General features: G+C 37.6%; 2 protein-coding genes across 4 annotated transcripts; one reads left to right on the top strand and one right to left on the bottom strand.

The window, feature by feature from the left end:
- Positions 1 to 234: 234 nt before the first annotated feature.
- Positions 235 to 10,867, bottom strand: gsr (glutathione reductase). 3 transcript variants are annotated; one of them, XM_030146171.1, is made up of 13 exons: positions 10,535 to 10,867; positions 9,956 to 10,130; positions 7,714 to 7,740; positions 7,506 to 7,594; positions 6,238 to 6,307; positions 5,767 to 5,914; positions 5,470 to 5,524; positions 4,898 to 4,997; positions 4,543 to 4,797; positions 2,678 to 2,789; positions 1,671 to 1,802; positions 1,281 to 1,414; positions 714 to 863 (listed from the first exon to the last, which is right to left on the bottom strand). In XM_030146171.1, the coding sequence occupies exons 1-13, from the start codon at positions 10,594 to 10,596 to the stop codon at positions 714 to 716; spliced, it is 1,509 nt and encodes a 502-aa protein (XP_030002031.1). In that variant the 5' UTR covers positions 10,597 to 10,867. The 3 variants fall into 3 exon arrangements, with proteins under 3 accessions (XP_030002030.1, XP_030002031.1, XP_030002032.1); XM_030146170.1 differs by lacking the exon at positions 10,535 to 10,867 and having other exon boundaries at positions 235 to 863; positions 9,956 to 10,241; XM_030146172.1 differs by lacking the exon at positions 10,535 to 10,867 and having other exon boundaries at positions 9,964 to 10,097.
- A 402-nt stretch (positions 10,868 to 11,269) lies between these two features.
- On the top strand, positions 11,270 to 17,072 carry znf518b (zinc finger protein 518B). The gene is made up of 2 exons (XM_030146167.1): positions 11,270 to 11,413; positions 11,757 to 17,072. The coding sequence occupies exon 2, from the start codon at positions 11,927 to 11,929 to the stop codon at positions 14,459 to 14,461; it is 2,535 nt and encodes an 844-aa protein (XP_030002027.1). The 5' UTR covers positions 11,270 to 11,413; positions 11,757 to 11,926; the 3' UTR covers positions 14,462 to 17,072.
- Positions 17,073 to 17,403: the final 331 nt, after the last annotated feature.

Below are 17,403 nucleotides of genomic sequence, written 5' to 3'. Positions count from 1 at the left end.
TACGGATGAGTCAGCATTTCTACATCAGTATTTAATCCCAACCAGACAGTTTGTGGTTGGTCTAAACAACAGAGATCTCTCTGTGCAAATAAGACATGTGCTTCAGTTATGATGAAACCTGTTAAACTGTTAAAACAGTGGGTAAGGCCAGTACAAAACAGTCCACTCCACTCCTTCTAAACAACAGTATCAAAATAAAGTATTGCTTGGTAACAGAATGACAACAATAGCATCACAGTAAGAAAAAACTTGCAGGTTTATTGTGAAATTTTATAACAGTACAATAGATATATTATGATTCCTACACTGGTAGTGAAAATGCATCTTAAGGAGAATGAGTGTTTGTAAATTAATGTGACAAACGACAGATCAGCTAACCAAACACACACACACCAAACAGTGATCAAACACATACAGTAGGAGAGGGGACTTTTGGCTTCTCGTACAATCACCTGACAAGTCCTGCAGATCCATCACTTCCATCTCACAATCATTACAACGTAATCTAGAATATTTAAATCAATCATCAGGATCTACAGTACACTTTCAGAACGTCATAACCTAATCTTGGTCCATTTAGGTAAAACTTAGAAAAATGAAACACTGTGCACAGTCAAGGGCACTTATATGAGAAAAATAAAAGAAGTATGCTGGTAATATTTCAATGGGGTTGATTGTCATATAGGGAAGCAAAGGAATAATATTCTTCAACATTAACGCATCGTGACAAACTCCTCAGATGAGGTGGGGTGAATAGCGACAGTCCTGTCAAAATCTGCTTTGGTTGCCCCCATCTTAATGGCCACAGCAAAGCCCTGGAGCATCTCATCACAGCCCAGACCCTGCATGTGCAGACCCATCACCTGCAGAAACACACATGGTTTAGGCTCTGAAAATAAACTACTGCTGTCACACTGACTAGAAAAAAACTGTTCAAAATAAGAAGACTGATTTATTCATCATATTTTTTCTTTATTTGGTAATAAGCGAGACTACAATGATTGCTGAGATGATGTGTTGAAAATTTATTTTTGAGAATCACTGTTTTTGGTGCAAAACAATCATTTAAAAAGGCTACATTTAGAGAGACCTTTATTTGTACATTTACTTTTTCTATCAATACAGTATTAATATGTTTTAGTAGATTCTGTCTTCAATGTTCAAAACATCACATTTATACTTCCGATTTTTTCAGATCCAAGTACATTATCGAAACAAAAATTATGATCTGCAAAGTTGTTATGTTTCAACTGTAAAAAGACTGTATTTAGAACCCATACCGTCTCCTCTTTGCCCACACACACCAGCTTCATAATGCATGGACTCTTCCTGGTTGTGAGTGCATAATACATTGGAGTGAAAGATGTCTTGTAGATCTTCACATTCTCCTTCCCTTTTAATTTAACTGCTTCCTCTGAAACAAACATCAAAAAATGGTTACAGTTCTCTTCCTGCTGAGCAAAACTCAATAAATTACAGCAGCTACCTTGGCTTTTACAAGTGCAAAATTTCCTGTCAAAAAATGTACAACAACTGAGTTTAACATAGAATTTTGTATTTCAGCGTGACAACTTCAGTCATGCAGGCATATCAAGTGCAAAAACACTTCCCTGAACTGTAATTTAATAACGTCCTAGTTCTTACCTGGTCTTTGGTGCAATTTTACTGACCTTCTGTGAGACCGACTGTTCCGATGGGTGGGTGGCTGAACACCACTGTGGGAATACTGGAGTAGTCTAACTTGGAGTCCTTTTTGTTCTCGAACAGTCTGTGTGCCAGCTTTCTCCCTGCAGCGATGGCAACTGCCCCAGAAGAATAATATCGATAAAACTGTACATTAATAATTACTCCATTTATTTTGCTGTACCCGAGTTTTTGCATTTAGTTTGTAAAAGGTTCAGATTGAGACATTCAGTACAATAATATAAATACCATAATGATATGATAATAGATACAAACATCATTTTCATGCTCCATTGCTCATTTTGTTGTGTCACACATCACATATTTGTGAGGCAACAGTTAATTGGCTTTTCTCCATTTGGATGACTCGAGTCGCTTCACATAGCAAGGATGCAAGTGTGTATTGTTTCACATATATTGTGAGGCTAATTTTGCTCATACAGTGTAAATGTGTCTTATGTACCAATATTTATTGAATATTTTTTGTTTATAACTACATTTTACATAAAAGAGATTTTGGTTTGACCGTTATAACTATGTTTAAATTTTTTTTTAACCATTTCTATTTTCATTTTCTCTTTACTTTTTTATACTGTATGCTTTAATCTGTATTTTTTTGTAATTGTGCTTAATTAAAAGTTTGTACAATTTTTCAAGAGTAGGAAAATAATCCAATGATTTAGCATTGTGTATTTGTTGAGAATATAATTCAAAATGTAATGAACAGATCTATATATGTAGTCTTCTTTATATAAACAATAGAATCACAGAATTTACAGAAAATGTGCTGTATATTTAGGTGTATCATTATCTAAATATTTAACAACTGATATCACAAAATGGGACTTTGATGAAACCAACTGAAAATGAACCTATCTAATAAACCTTTTCTCCCCGTACCAATAAAATACTATGGGATAATCATGATTAAATGTAAAAATATTTCACGATGGCATTTCTATTTCATTTTAAATGAATATCAGTTGTAACTGACCGGGTGTGAGCAGTGCTTTCCCACAAACATCTCCAACTGCGTAGATTCCTGATCGGCTTGTGTTCTGAAACTCATCCACCACAATATGGCCTCTTTCATCTGTATCCACACCCTGTCAAACACAGAAGAGTGTTAATTAGTTATTATCCATGTTGTCATTCATCCAAAGTGTTTCCCTTATTTCTTTTACATTTTTGGAACTGTTTTTCCTTTTCTAATTTAAAGTGTGGAAAAGTACTATTGGCTCTATGAGTCTGTGGAGGGGATACAAACAGTTAGTGGTAAAACAGCAGTGCTTGGTTTTCTGTCTTTGCCACCATGCTCTAGATGTTAACACACATAAAGAATACCTACAGGAAAAAATTCAATACTTGGTCTATTTTGGTTGAGCTGTGTAGCTCTGTAGAAACTGTGTATTTTTAACCAGATTACACACAGCATGGGTCAAAGAGTAACTGGAAGAATGACAAAGCTCACAATGTTTTTTTATTAACACAAAAACATATCTTTGTTAAATTTTCCAAAGTGAAAGCTGACTGCTCTGTTGACTTCAAACACCGACTTCTAATCACATCTGTTTTTCTTTACAAATGTCCTACAGTGTAATGCAGCCTATATACTGTTCATAGTTCCCTGTGTGTTATTTCAAATTAATTTAACTTCCTTTTAAATCACAGTCTGATGGCCCATCTCTCTGCAGCCAACAAGAACCGGTGATGTACCATATATAGAAGAGGCCTTCGATATAAATAGTCCTTTAATCCAACATTAATGTGACTGCTAACCTTAAACTAACAAGTGTTTCACATGTGCCAACATGTCAGTTGCCAACTCAAACAACTAAACAAAGACTGTTTAAAGCCAGACACTCTAGCTGCCCAGTCTTGTTTCCAAGTTACACCCTGTCCTTTATGGGTTTACTCAGAGTTGGAGATTGAAATCTTTTTTCTTATATTACAGGTGCAATACCTGTGTAGAGGAAAAGTTCCCCCTGGTGTAAAAGAAAGGTAAATGTATTTAATAAAAAATACCAGCCGTGGGTATCAGTACCCATAATTTAATAATTTTAAGAGCTTTTTAGAATCATTTTAAGCAAATGAATTACTAATTTGTCAAATAATTCTTATTGATTCATTTCCATTTAAAAACAGCTGCATATAGGTTCATTCTCCTTTCTGGGCTGAAGAAAATCTGGAGTTGGACCCTGAGCATCTTCAATAGCAGCTCACAACTAATGTGTGTTATGAACTAATGCTAATGCTAGGTACTGTGTGTGTGTAATAATAACATGAGTTAACCTTTAACCTTTTCAGCCTTTCTTGGAGGTAAATATAAAGTATTATATAGGTAGTTCAGTGCAGATGTAGGTTTTATGTTGGAACAGGGTTTTCAGAGTGAGGTTACTCTACCTTTTGCCAATATGTAAGTGCCAGTGTTAAGTAAAGAAATACAGAAGATACATCCAAGTGTTTGGTTTATGTGTGATGTATCACATCAGGAATGCAGACTTTACCACACAACAGTTTAGACACTTTCCTAGAAAAATAACAGATGCAAAACTGACATTAAATAAAAAATGGTTGTGGCAAATAAGACCTATCAAATTATATTTAATATTTTATTCAGTGATTTCTAAGGCCTAATATCTATATATAAGACATTTTCAGACTTAAAGATCTGCAGACACCCTGTGGACGTAAACTAAATCCCAATGCCGACAGTGATGATCTGTCTTTAACACACTGATACTATCATTCATTCATTTTCCGAACCCCCTAATCCTCGAGAGGGTCTCGAGGATGGAGCCTATCCCATCTACCCATTCTGATACTTTTTAACACTGAAAAAAAAAGGCAGACAGTTACCAGCTCTGTGAGGTTCAGTCCAGAGGTGTTAGGCTGTCTGCCGATAGCCCACAGAAGACAGTCCACTTCCTGAATGGTGCTGATCTTCTCCTCATCATTTTTCTTCTCTGGGTCTTTAGTGACAATCGTCACCTCCAGACCACTGTCTTTTTTACTCACAGATGTCACCTGAGAATTTTTCCACAAATCTACACCAGTGTTTTGTAGTTCTTTGGTGCAGTTTGTACTTATGAAGGCGTCGAAGTTCCTCAGTACCTAGTAGAAAAGAACAGGTTTTATTGACGATAGGGCTAAGCAATATTGAAAATCATACTTCAAAGTTTCAGTATAAAAATAGCCTTGTGTTCTTTCTCACTCCTGTCTGCCGAATAACGAGGGATGTTTTGGATCCAAGAGTGGACAGAATGCCTGCCATTTCCACTGCAATGTAACCGGCACCGACAATGACACTGCGCCTGTTTGGAAGGAAGAGTTACATGTCTTTAACTGTAAGTATACCATTGCAATTGTGATAACAGTAAACTCCCTCTGTACAAGTGGTTCACGTTCATTAATTTTCTTTGTTTTTGCCAAATTTCAGAAGAGTCAAGTAGTTACTCATGTAGGTTCTCAAGTTGTAGGGTTTTCTAGAGCTGGTTTGGTAACAAAATGATGATAAATGGTAAGATGAACAACACACAGACAGACAAAACAGCAAAAGGACACACTCCAACATTTAACTCATAAATTCAACAAAGTTTGGTCAAAGTTATCGTCAGAAACTCAAAATGCACATTTTCTGTATTGTTTTTCTAACACCACATTGTGGTTCACAGGTTACTGAATAGTAACAGGCCCTGCTCCAGTACATATAAAAAACAAACTGTGGCAAGTTTGGCAAAAAATATTGAATGGTTTTCCAGGTATAAGGTAATATGATATGCTTACTTTGGGAGTCTTTCAAGTTCAAAGAAGCCGTCACTGGTGATGCCCAGATGAGCCCCTAAAATGATCAATAAAAAGTATATTTTCTATTGTTAGAAGTATATTCATATTGGATAACCATATGTAGCCATGCTGAATTTAACACTTTAAGTGCCAAAGTCGCAAAATTGAGACAAGCAACATAAGTGAATGAAGCACTTTTTGAAATATTGATATCAAGATTGAATACTAAAAAAAAAAACAAAAAAAAACTCTGACACCTTAACATAAACATGCTTCATCTGGTATAACTAGTCTCACCCGGTACTTCAGCATCACTCAAGACTGAAGGCTGCCCTCCAGTGGCAATGAGGATGTGTGGTGCTGTATATTTTCTTCCATTGACCTCCACAGTAGGTTCAGGATCATTTGTAAATGTGGCATGACCATGAATTGTTTGGATTTTTGCCTGTAAGGACAAAGTATTTTACCACCATGTATCACCAGCATCAACATTAATTTGTAAAAGTAAGAAAAAACTATTTAACAGTAAATCTGTATTTAGTAAAACCTCTCTCTCTAACCTTTATTTACCCAGGCAAGCAATTAAGAACAGATTCTTATTTACAAATGCAGCCTGATCAAAGAGCAATGGCTCCTTGAGGGGTAGGGGTGAGGGGGTGAGGGGGCTAAAAGTAAAAACAAGGTTAAACAATTAACCTCATTAAACCCAAGGATGAATAAATGCAAACTTACACTTACATAACAAAGAAAATACAAACACAACCTCACCTTGTCAAGATTGTTGCGATAAATGCGGTTGAGGTGACTGACATAAGCATCTCTTTTGGCCTTCAGAGTTCTGTAAAAATGATTAGAAGAGGAAAGATCATGTGTATATTTATCAAACTTTAACAAAGCTTTCAGTTCCATTATTTTAGAAAATCGTGAAAAAAGAGAACTGTGATCAGCCAAGTTAATGTTATACCACAAAGTACTATATTCATCTTTGTTACAAAGGACTTCTCAATATGTTAGATGAAACTCTGGACAATGTTGCACAATTTTGTGTTGGAATATTTATACTTTATATGAGCAATGGATATATTTTATATAATGAAAAGATTCAATGTCAGGTTCTGATATTTAACTAGTAATCACTGCTCAATTTGTCTGCAAGATACAGTATCTGCTGGTTTTCTTATTAACATTGCACACTTTTATACTATAAATCTGCTTCCATGATGTAACAATTACATATCTATATCACTGAAATATCAATCTGCCTGGTCACTTACTGCTACATTGTACAAAGGGTGGACAAAATAACAGGTAAGTCTTAAGATAATAGAGTGATAAAAACATTTTCTCCAATACCTGTATTTTAATACGTATGTACCTTTGGAAAAAAAAAAAAAAAAAGAAATCACTCTTAATTTCCAAACCTGAACCACTGAAAGACTCTGGAATGAACGTCCTGCATTTTTTTCATTTTATCAATTATTACAAATAAGCACTTCAAATGAAAATATATTATGCTATTCCATAAATCTACTGCTTCCAGATTAAATGAAAATGTTCATTTTACTCAAACACATGTATATAAATAGTAAATCCTGGGGTTTGTTACTTTTTCCAGAGCTGTATATTTGCTGAGTAATAACTTATTGCATGAATGGGCTTGAATAAAAAGCTGTTGATGTCAGTATTGTCAACGCACAATACACTAACATTTACGTGACCCTTTGGACATGTTTATACAACTATGACTTAAAATGCAAACAGGCTCATGTAGATGGGTGTTTTGGATCTTAGCCCAGTGTTTCCTCATTTTGCGGCCACTCCTTCCAGAGCCCTATCTTTCACAATCACCTTAACTAAACCGTTGCAAACAAAGATAGAGAAATGGGTTAAAAGTGAAGCAACAACGAACATGAAAGACATTGCTGTCTGACAGGTGTATTACTCTGTTCCAGGAAAACCAGAAATAGGACACAAAAAGCTCATTGTTTTTGCTGAAGTAAAGTAAAAATGAGACACCAACAGATTATGTAACTTACTCCCAACTGAAGCGAACATTTTCAACATCAAAACCATAATCGCTGTGATCATGGAGATACTCAGCATGAACTGCTGCATTCCACATAACCTGTGAAGAAATGTAAAGGTGCCTGAATTGACATCTCATAAAAAAAACAAAAAAACAAAACACATTATTAGTTATTTGCGTTTGAGTCAAATCTTGTCTAACAAGAAATTAAACTGTACCTTTTTTGGGACACAGCCTACATTGACCTGAAATCATGAAAGCAAAGTTAATTAGACTGCAATACAGCTCAAAATTCTGGTGAAATCTTGGTCAAAAAAGCCATAGAGGAAGCAACGACAGATAATTTTGCAAAAGTCTGAGTCCTGTTTGTGCAAAACGCATTGCAATATGTGGTGGAGTGGTGAGACGTATATAAATTACAACAAACCTCGGAATGTATTAATTATAAACCAGACAGAAAAGCCATCCTTTTAGGAAAACTATCTCAGCCTTATGCAATCAGGTTACGTAGTTTAAGACAAAAAAATATTTATCTTGAATTTCTATTAGACTGACACAAAACTGTGAAAACCTGCACCATGTTTCATCACATTAAAAATTTTATGAGGGATGATTCTCACATTGCATCAATGAGGCATCACCAGTAATATGATAACCTCCTCTCCTATTTCAATATGCCTTCAGGGAAAATAAGGCTGTTAATTAAATCTACAAAAGCAGTCTGTCTTGTGTTGTGTGGGCCTCATACACTGATCAGCCATAAATATGACACTGACAGGAGAAGTGATAATAATATTGATTTCATTACAATGGTACCTTTCAGTGGGTTGGATATATTAGGCAGCAGGTGAACATTTAATCCTTGAGGCTGATGTGTTTGAAGCAGCAAAATGAGGAATATAAGGAACTGAGTCACTTTGACCAGATCCATATTGTAATGGTGATGACTGGGTCAGAGCATCTCCACAACTGCAGGTCTTATTGGGTGTTCCTGGACTGTAGTTTTTAGTTCCAACTAAAAATGGACTAAGGAAGGACATCCCAATCTCAGAACAATTGATCATCTGTGGGAGGTGTTGGACAAATAAATTTGGTCCATGTAGGTCCACCACTCTATTTCCAGGACTTCAGGGATCTGCTGTTCATGTCTTGGTCCAGATATCATAGCACACCTTCAGGTCTGGTGGAGCCTAGGCCTCGGGTTAAAGCCGTCTTTGTAGAAGACGGGGGACCTACACTATATCAGACAGGTGGTAATAATGTTCTACTCCAATAGATGTTCGATTGGTTGAGATCTGTTTGTCATTCTTTAGATACTTTTGGTAGGTAGTGGCCACTTTACATTGGGAATGAACAAGATCTGGAGATGCTCTTACCCAGTGATTTGACAATTACAATTTCTCCCTCAGATCCCTACTCTTGCCCATTTTGCTGTTTCTAATACATTAACTTCAAGGTCTACATCAGGGGTTGTCCAACATACGACCTGTGGGCCAAAACAGGCCTGCCAAAGGGTCCAATCCAGCCCATGGGATGATTTTAAATAATGATAATAATAATTTATAACTACATTTTATCCAACAAGACATGTATATAGATATATACCATGTTAACCATCTATTAATAGCTTAAAATATCTTCAATTTTTCTGATTAAATAAACAGCTATGCTTCATAAACACTTTCTAATTGACACTAGAGTGATTTTAAAGTGTGTTTTATTTGCATACATTTCTAATTTTTCCTCATTTTTAATTACTTGTATGTGTTCGACCACTATAAAAGGCATCCCGTGGTTTCAGCATCATTTGGAGAGTGAGCTACAGCAGTCAGCACATTAAAATCTGTGTTTTCTGTTGTGTTTGTCTTTAATTTAACAGTTAAGCCTAAAGGTTTTCATAACGCCAAAAGAAAGCCAAAAATGCCAAATGTATGCCATAATACTGCCAAAATATTTGCTATTTGGGAATAAGTCTGGATTCAGCTTCTTTCTTTTTCAGTTTGTATGTTCTTTATATGTATGTGATTTGTACATAACTGATATATATATATATATATATATATATATATATATATATATATATATATATATATATATATAAATACTCATTCATTCATATTGGGCTGTATGTGACCCCTGAACTAAAATGACTTTAACACCCCTGGTCTACTTGTTCACTTGGTGCCTCATGGAATGAGTAGATCAGTATTATTACTACTTCAGATTGTTATATGTGATCAGTTTAAAGCCCAGGGTCAGACTCAGAGGTCTGATCTGCTGGGTCTATGTAAACTTTACCCCCCCAACCCCAACCCCCCCCCCCCACACACACACACACACACACACTGTTGACAGTTGACAAAAAATGCAGCCAACACAAAAGGCGTCCGGAGGTTTCGCAGTGAACCTGGACACTAAACTGCCTCGGATGAATAGCAGTGTGTTTTGATTTTTACTCACGCAGGTACCTCCGAGTTTGTGATTCTCGATCACCGCGGTTTTCGCTCCGAGCTCCGCCGCCCTCCGAGCCCCGGCCAGACCTCCAGACCCACCGCCGATCACCAGAAAGTCAAACCGGGTCGGCTCTCCTGTCGACGGGTCCGAAGCCATGCTGCGACGGATGGTTTTTTCGTGTCTGCGAAAAGTGGAGAAAAGTTGTTTTTTGATGGTAAACCAACTGGGAGTGTGCGTCCGGGTTAGCTGGATTAATATTGCCATAACCAGGAAGCGGAGTCTGTGTCAGGCAACGGGGGAATGGGAGGGTCAAGTGAAAGCCAGTGCTGTGTCATTATGAATTGCAACAATGGTCCTGTAAATCCCACAAACAGTTTTAACAATAGTAGTAGGGATCCTCACATGAGCTACAGTATAAGGGTTACAATAACACGTGTGAGTCATTGCAAAATCTGCAACAAGATTAAAAAAAAAAAACTGACAAAATCAACATTAGACATGTAAATTAAAAATAAAATAACTCTAAGGAAGCACTTAAAAACAGTGACTAAACTTGAGTCTCGCCATAAATGTTGTATAACTCACCTTGGTAAAGCCAAAGACGCTGACCTAGCAGAAAGCAGCCTGCAGATTCTAACAAACCGCATGTTTTTAATCTGATTTTACTGCATTTACATCCTACTGTAGCTGATGTGTCTGTGAAGGCCTGCGGTTAGCTCTCATATCAGTAAACAAAAGCTGTAAAAAAACCACTTCCTGTGTCAAATTCAAACACATAAAATCACAATTAGCAGCAGTGAAAGTGTCTAGCGGTCTGACTACGCTGTTGAAAATAAAATAAAATGAATGTAACGGGAAATCATTCAATAGTATCGGCGAGTTGGATATTCATATTATTGTGGTGGAAGTTGTCATGTTTTCGAGGGCGTTGATAAATGTAACCGCCCAATCAAAGTGCTTACGTGTTTTTACCAAGCACATAACGGATTTAACGGAAACAATCACCGGAGGATAAGAGTTTGGCGTAATATACGTTTAAGAATAGTATATACACTACGCCCATTTCTCCAGGTGTCAAGACTCATATCACAAAATACAAAATTTCCGGTAATGCCTTTCAAAATTAAGAGCCATTGTCAGATCTACACGCACTGCAGTGTTGTAATGTTGCAGAAAATAATAAAATAATGTATGGTAAACAATTACATGTCTATGATTAAAATAAACTGCCATAATACAGCCTGTCAGTGTTTTTTTATTTTTATCTCACGCTCTTATTTTGAAGGCATATTACGTCTATCCGGGGTTTCAAAGCTAGCAGCAAAAGGCTAATACCAAGCTAAAGCAAAACGGCTCGGTTAGCTGAATTGACTAGTGTTACTGTCACATCCACAGAAGGGACTGTTATTCATTCAACTGAAATACGCATAAGGGATAAATACTGTTATACAACGCAACAAACGGGTATGTATTTTGCGACGTGGCTGCCTTGTAAACATAAACAGTTGAAATGCGGGCCGTCGTCTCTGCGACCCTTCTATTATGGTCACGTAGGGCCTTTTCCTTGTTTTCAAAAGAAAATCGCCCTGGACCTTTGTCGAACAATGGAAATAGCATAAGATGTCTTTTTATGATGATATTTAGACATTTTATCATGCCTCAGACGCGGAAAAACAGCTGTAGATATGTAAAATACAGATCTCTTTGAAGAGGGGGAGGGGCTTCACTGGTCCGTCAATCACAGTGTTATTTTTTCTGAGATTTATTGATTTCCACTGCACTAAACATTCTTATTTGATGTTAACAGGGTGAGGACAGCCTATTTGGCAGAACACTGATGCATTGGCCTCTGTATATCTTCATGGCAGGGCACTCTGCGCTTCAGATGGATATGATGGATGTTTTCTCTGCTGTATAAGTGCAGCCTTTGAATTGTGGGACAAGCCACCAGATGTTCACTGGCCCTCACCGTTCACCATGAAGCCTGCCGGCTATCAAAGCATGGCATCAACTGTGATGAGTCAACCTCCAAGATTAACTTTGGATCCTGTATTAAGCACGTCAAAACTGATGTATTGTGAGAAATGTGGATTTGCATCAACAGACACTGCAGCTTTCAAGAAACATGTCTTTGAGCATATGGGGACAAGGTTTTACTGTTTTTACTGCAACAGTGTCTTCTTCAGTGAGGCTGAATTAAATGCTCACCTGAAGCAGCACACTGCAAAGTATCCATTCAAATGTCCTCACTGTGGACAAGGCTACATGAGGAGGCTCTGTCTTGTGAAGCACATCGATCGTTTGCATAGTAAAACCATTAGTCAAGGACCAGCTAAACCTGCCATAACAAAAACCCCACATGTAACCGTCTCTAGTGCCTCACCAAGTGTGCCCAGCACTGATCCATCATCACTACGACCAACTGTACGGGTGACTGTTCCAACCCCCAGCACAGCTGCAGCCAGACTGGGTAAAGATGAGCAGAAAATAAAAACACTGGACACACAGTTCTCAAATGCTACTAATGGTGATGGAATACTCTTCTCACCTGTGAATGGACATATCCAGCCTAACAGGGCACTAACCCTTGCACTTCCAGAGGACGTTGCAATCCCTGCTGGCTGCTTGGTTGAACTTGTTGAAGTAAAAACTGTTAATGGGACAAAGGAGCTAAAGCTGAGGGTTGTCTCTCAACAAGAAAATGAATCTGTGATTAAAGATACAAGGACCACAGTTTCTGAAAATACTGCAGTTGGAAAGCCATTTTCATCTTCATTGAATTATCCCAATACGATGAAGTCAACGAGTATGGGAATGTGCACAGTTAATAGAAAATCATATGAAACAAAGACAGTAAATGTGCAGCATCCTGATGTTGTCTCAGTCAGTATGCCAGCAAAAGTCAGTATTTCCAAAAATCTTCAAAATCAAGAGCGAGCAGAAAAGAGCAAGATAAAAAGAACATCCCAAGAAATTATCAACTTGGAATCGAACACCATTATTCCAAATAAAGTGTCTAAGAGCATCCTTAATACGGTCAGAGAAGGAAATAGTAGTGTCAGAGTTTTACAGAGGGAACCTATGAATCACAGTACGCCGCCATCCACTGTTATGTCATCTAGAGTGATCAACAGGTTGATGAACACAATGCATCCAGAAAACATGGGAGCACGTGTTTGTCAGAGAACAGTGGATGAAAGAAAGAACTCTCTTCAGGAGCATCCCTCCAGTGGTGCACCTAGGATGACAGGTGATATAAAAAGTGGTTCTCAGGATGTGTCTGTGAAGCTGGGAGTTAGAAAGATGAGGCCCAGTGACAACGCTGCCACAAAAATAAAACAAGAGGTAGCAGGCTTGAAACAACAAAGCTTGATACCATCCTCCATGTCATCAGTGAATCTTCTATTAGCTGCACCTGCCCAGATGAGACCTCCAGCAGTCTTGGAATGTAGGGATAATTTTACTCCAACGGTACCTTTCCCTGCAACAAGCACTGCCAGCAAAACACTTAATGAGGTGCCGGCAGTCAAACAACTTCTGGTTACACACACAAATGCAAAAACGCCAGCTTGGCCCCACAATGTCAGATCCAACAACAGAGCAGCTGAAGGTGGCTCTGCAGAGCCTGAGAGTTTTCCAGTCATCTCCTCTGTGTTTTCATTAAGTCAGCAACCAGAAGATGCTCAAGGGCCCATTCAGCCACTAGTAATGGCTCTGCGTGGGATAGTGATGGACAAAACTAACAGTTCTAATGGTGTGGTGTCTGATAACATCAAGATCCTCAAGACAGTGGAGGTGAAAGGGTCACCAACATCAGCATACAGAGCTCAGGTGGACACTAAAGATGACATTGTCAGTAATGGCCAATTACTGACAAAGCAGACCTTTCATTCTGTGAAAATCGAAGAGGAAGATAAACGTATTCAGCAAGTTGTGACAATAAATAATGTCAAAGTCAAAGAGGAAAAAAATAGCACCGCTCCAACAGACATTAAGACATGCAGTCAGACTCCTGAAGCAAAGGTGTGTTCAACAGATCAGGGATCTGTTTCTTACGCTGCGTCACATACAGATACACCGGAGACGACAAATCCTCTCCAGCAGACACCTGATTCAGTGAGAGGTGAATCCAGCGCCTCCTCAAAGTTCCTTACAGTTTCTTTGAAAAGGGTGCAAGTAGGTGTCTGGAAAAAAAGCAAGAAACGCCTGAAAACTAGAATATCCAAATGTGGGACTCGGATATCTGTGGCCAGTCTAAGTGATTGTACAATTATCTACCCGATGCCACTGAAAGTGGACCAACTGGTGAAGCGACCAGGCCCAAACCAACCTGTGGTGGTGCTCAATCATCCAAAGCCCCGGGCCTCTCTTGAGGGAGTGCAGACAAACACTTTGACTGACACAGGAGCTGCTGAAGTTGCTCCAAAGTGCCAAATCTTAAAAATGAGGCTGAGCAAAGTCATGGGTCAGAAATATGAGGTCATGGGGTGCACTGTTAGGGACTGTTCTTGAATTTATCAGACATTGGGTCCTTGGACATAAATGTACATTCTAAGGATATAGCCTAACTAAAATGGCAATGGAGAAAAACTGACTCAAAACAACATATTAAAGCATTATTTTCTTAACACAAGCTTAAGATGACAACATTGACTTTGGTTAGTGACTGGTTATTATATGATGTTGTGTATACTGGCATGGAATATGGATTATTCAAGTGCAATGCAATTTGACTGCTTAATCAGGGGCTGCCTGCTGTCCTAGAAATTAGTTTTTAACACATATGTTTAAAGTAATGTGTTAGAAGTAACTTGTATGTCCATACACACATTGTTTGTTAACCTGCTATATTATTTTTGGTATCAGTAATGTCTCACTGTTGATTTGACCCATCTGAAACACATGCATGGCTTACCTACTGATCTAATGATGAAAAATTAGTTAATTTGACAGGGAGCACTTACTGTAAAAGTCTGAAAACTGCTATTTTTACAGTTCTTTATTAGTTGTAAAAAATGGCAGGATGTAGAGAAGCTGCCACAGCATCTCATTTCAGCAGAGGATCACTTAAGACCGATCCTTTCTCATAATTTGTCAATGAGACAACAGAAATCATTCCCCAAGAAATTTGGAGGTCAATTCAGTTAGTGGCACATTCCGGTAATGTTAGTAAGCAGGAAATATATGACCATGTTAGATTGGTCATAAGTCTCTGGTAAGTGCATTACATGAAGTGGACTAATAAAATGTACCTGGAAGGTGTAAATAGTGGGAGCTAAGTATCACTGTTTGCTCTTTTCACTCGGTAATGTAAATGTAGAAGTCACTGGGTGGTGTGTCTGATAAGTATCCATGAAGTATTGTGTGAATTGACGGTTGTCCCGTAAACATTGGCATGAGGTGGCTTGGGTTAGTTTTTGCCTGGTTGTTATCACTTTGCGGCCATTGTTGGTAGTAAATGTTTCTGATATGATCAGTTGACAGAAGAGCCACATACAACATTAGTTCTGGTTTCTGTGCAGCTCAAGTAAAGTGCCCAAATACTCTGAGTCCCCTTTTTTTATTCTGTTCAGATCTATGAGCAGGCAAGTCTTAAATAATTATATGTGATTTTTCTATTTATTTAAATTTAATATTTTTGGCCTTTTCAATGTTTTGATGCAGTTTCTATGTGTAACTAATCTTGGATGTTTTATGACTAACTTATTTTCATTTTGCTGTCATGGTAACAAATGTTAATGCGGAAAAGGCGTCCTTTATAACTGCATCATATATTCGGTTTTCTTTTCCTGTTAAACATTTTGTCCGCTGTCTTCTGTACAAAACAGGCTGGCACTCATTAAAACAGTGATGCACAACAGAGCAGATGAGAACAAGCCAAATGTTTTATTTGTATATCATAAAGAAAGCCACAAATCTGTATTGTTTTTTATATTTCAGTTCAGCTCCCATATACAGTATGTAAATACATCAACTGTGGTGACTCTGGCACCTTGGAAACTGTTAAATGCTGTTGTATATTTTTCAGAAGACTTTTAAAGGATAAAAGTCTACAGTATACTTTATTCTTTGGAGTTGAGTTTCTCTTCTTAAAACATTACGACACTTGTGTGTTCTTGTTTATAATGTAAACCAGAGAAACTAGACCTACAAGTAAATGTATAGGTTTTGGTTGCCCAAAGTTTGTACTGTGTATATACCTTTTGGTCATTCATATATTTTATTGTATGTACATATCTTTGAACAGTACTTGAAGTGAGCTGGTACACAGCGCTTCTACATTTGACTCTGTGGTGTAATGTAATCTTTTCTTACTCTTTAAGGCCCTCTCCATTTTCAGATTCAGTTCATGATTACTCTAAATAAACTGCATTACCCAGGGACCACTAGTTATGTTCACCTGTTCCCATACTTGTTTTGCTTTACGCTGTTGGCAGCTAGTCTACGTAACGTAACAGTGACCTTATCATAACATCAGCCTGAATTCAAAATGGCACAGAATTGCTTTGTTTTTGTGATACAAAATATTTAAAGAGAAAATATCCATGGATCAGTGGAAATGTAGGAGCACTAAAGCATGTATACATACATATCTTTAATTCCAATGATTAAAATGTTTAATTATTATTTATCCCCTGGATTAGACAAAGTTACGTTTGTGAATATCAGCAATATCTCCTAAGTGTTTATTCACTGTAAAAATTCAGAATGTAATGATTTGCTGATACTGTCCGATAAACGCTAACATGTGAATACCAGGAATACTGGCCCTTCTTTTGTATTTCCATTTTAAGAACTGACTGAAATATAAAATGTTCAGTCTGGTGTTCACTCTGATTAGGGAATGGCTAACACTCCTCATCAGCAACAGCAGTTAATGTTGCGTTTGGTTTCCTAACATATCTGTGTCTGTGCAGTACATCTTTGTCAAATATTTTTATTTTCATGGTGTTTGACAGTGTTTTTTCTAAATGTATTGCTTTCTACTTGTGTTTATTTCCGCAAGAGATACTCATTCCAACAGTTTTTAGTTGAATGAAAACCTCAGTGTTCATTACCATCCATGCTTTTATAATACCAATTGTGTAACTTTTTTTTTTATATTAAAACAGTGTAAACATGATTACAATTTGCTTGGAGGTTTCACTTTGTTATACATTCAATGAAGGTTTCATGATTAGATTAGACTTTATTGATCCCACAATGGGGAAATTCAACAAGGCAGTAACAGAATAAAGTGCAAGAAAAAGTGTGCATGCATAAAGTTAGTGCAAAAAAAACAAACTATAAAATAATACTAGTAATATGAAATGTATGGACTGCATATGGCAGTGGATAGCACTCATGCCTCACAGTAAGAAGGTCCTGGGTTCAATTCCAACACCAGTCGACAGGGGTGGGGCCTTTCTGTGTGGAGTTTGCATGTTCTCCCCGTGTCTGCGTGGGTTCTCTCC

Source organism: Sphaeramia orbicularis, chromosome 10, assembly GCF_902148855.1.
Source record: "Sphaeramia orbicularis chromosome 10, fSphaOr1.1, whole genome shotgun sequence".
In the NCBI taxonomy this organism is placed as follows: Eukaryota; Metazoa; Chordata; class Actinopteri; order Kurtiformes; family Apogonidae; genus Sphaeramia; species Sphaeramia orbicularis.
Note: the sequence above shows the minus strand (reverse complement) of the source record. Positions and strands in the feature narration are given on the sequence as shown.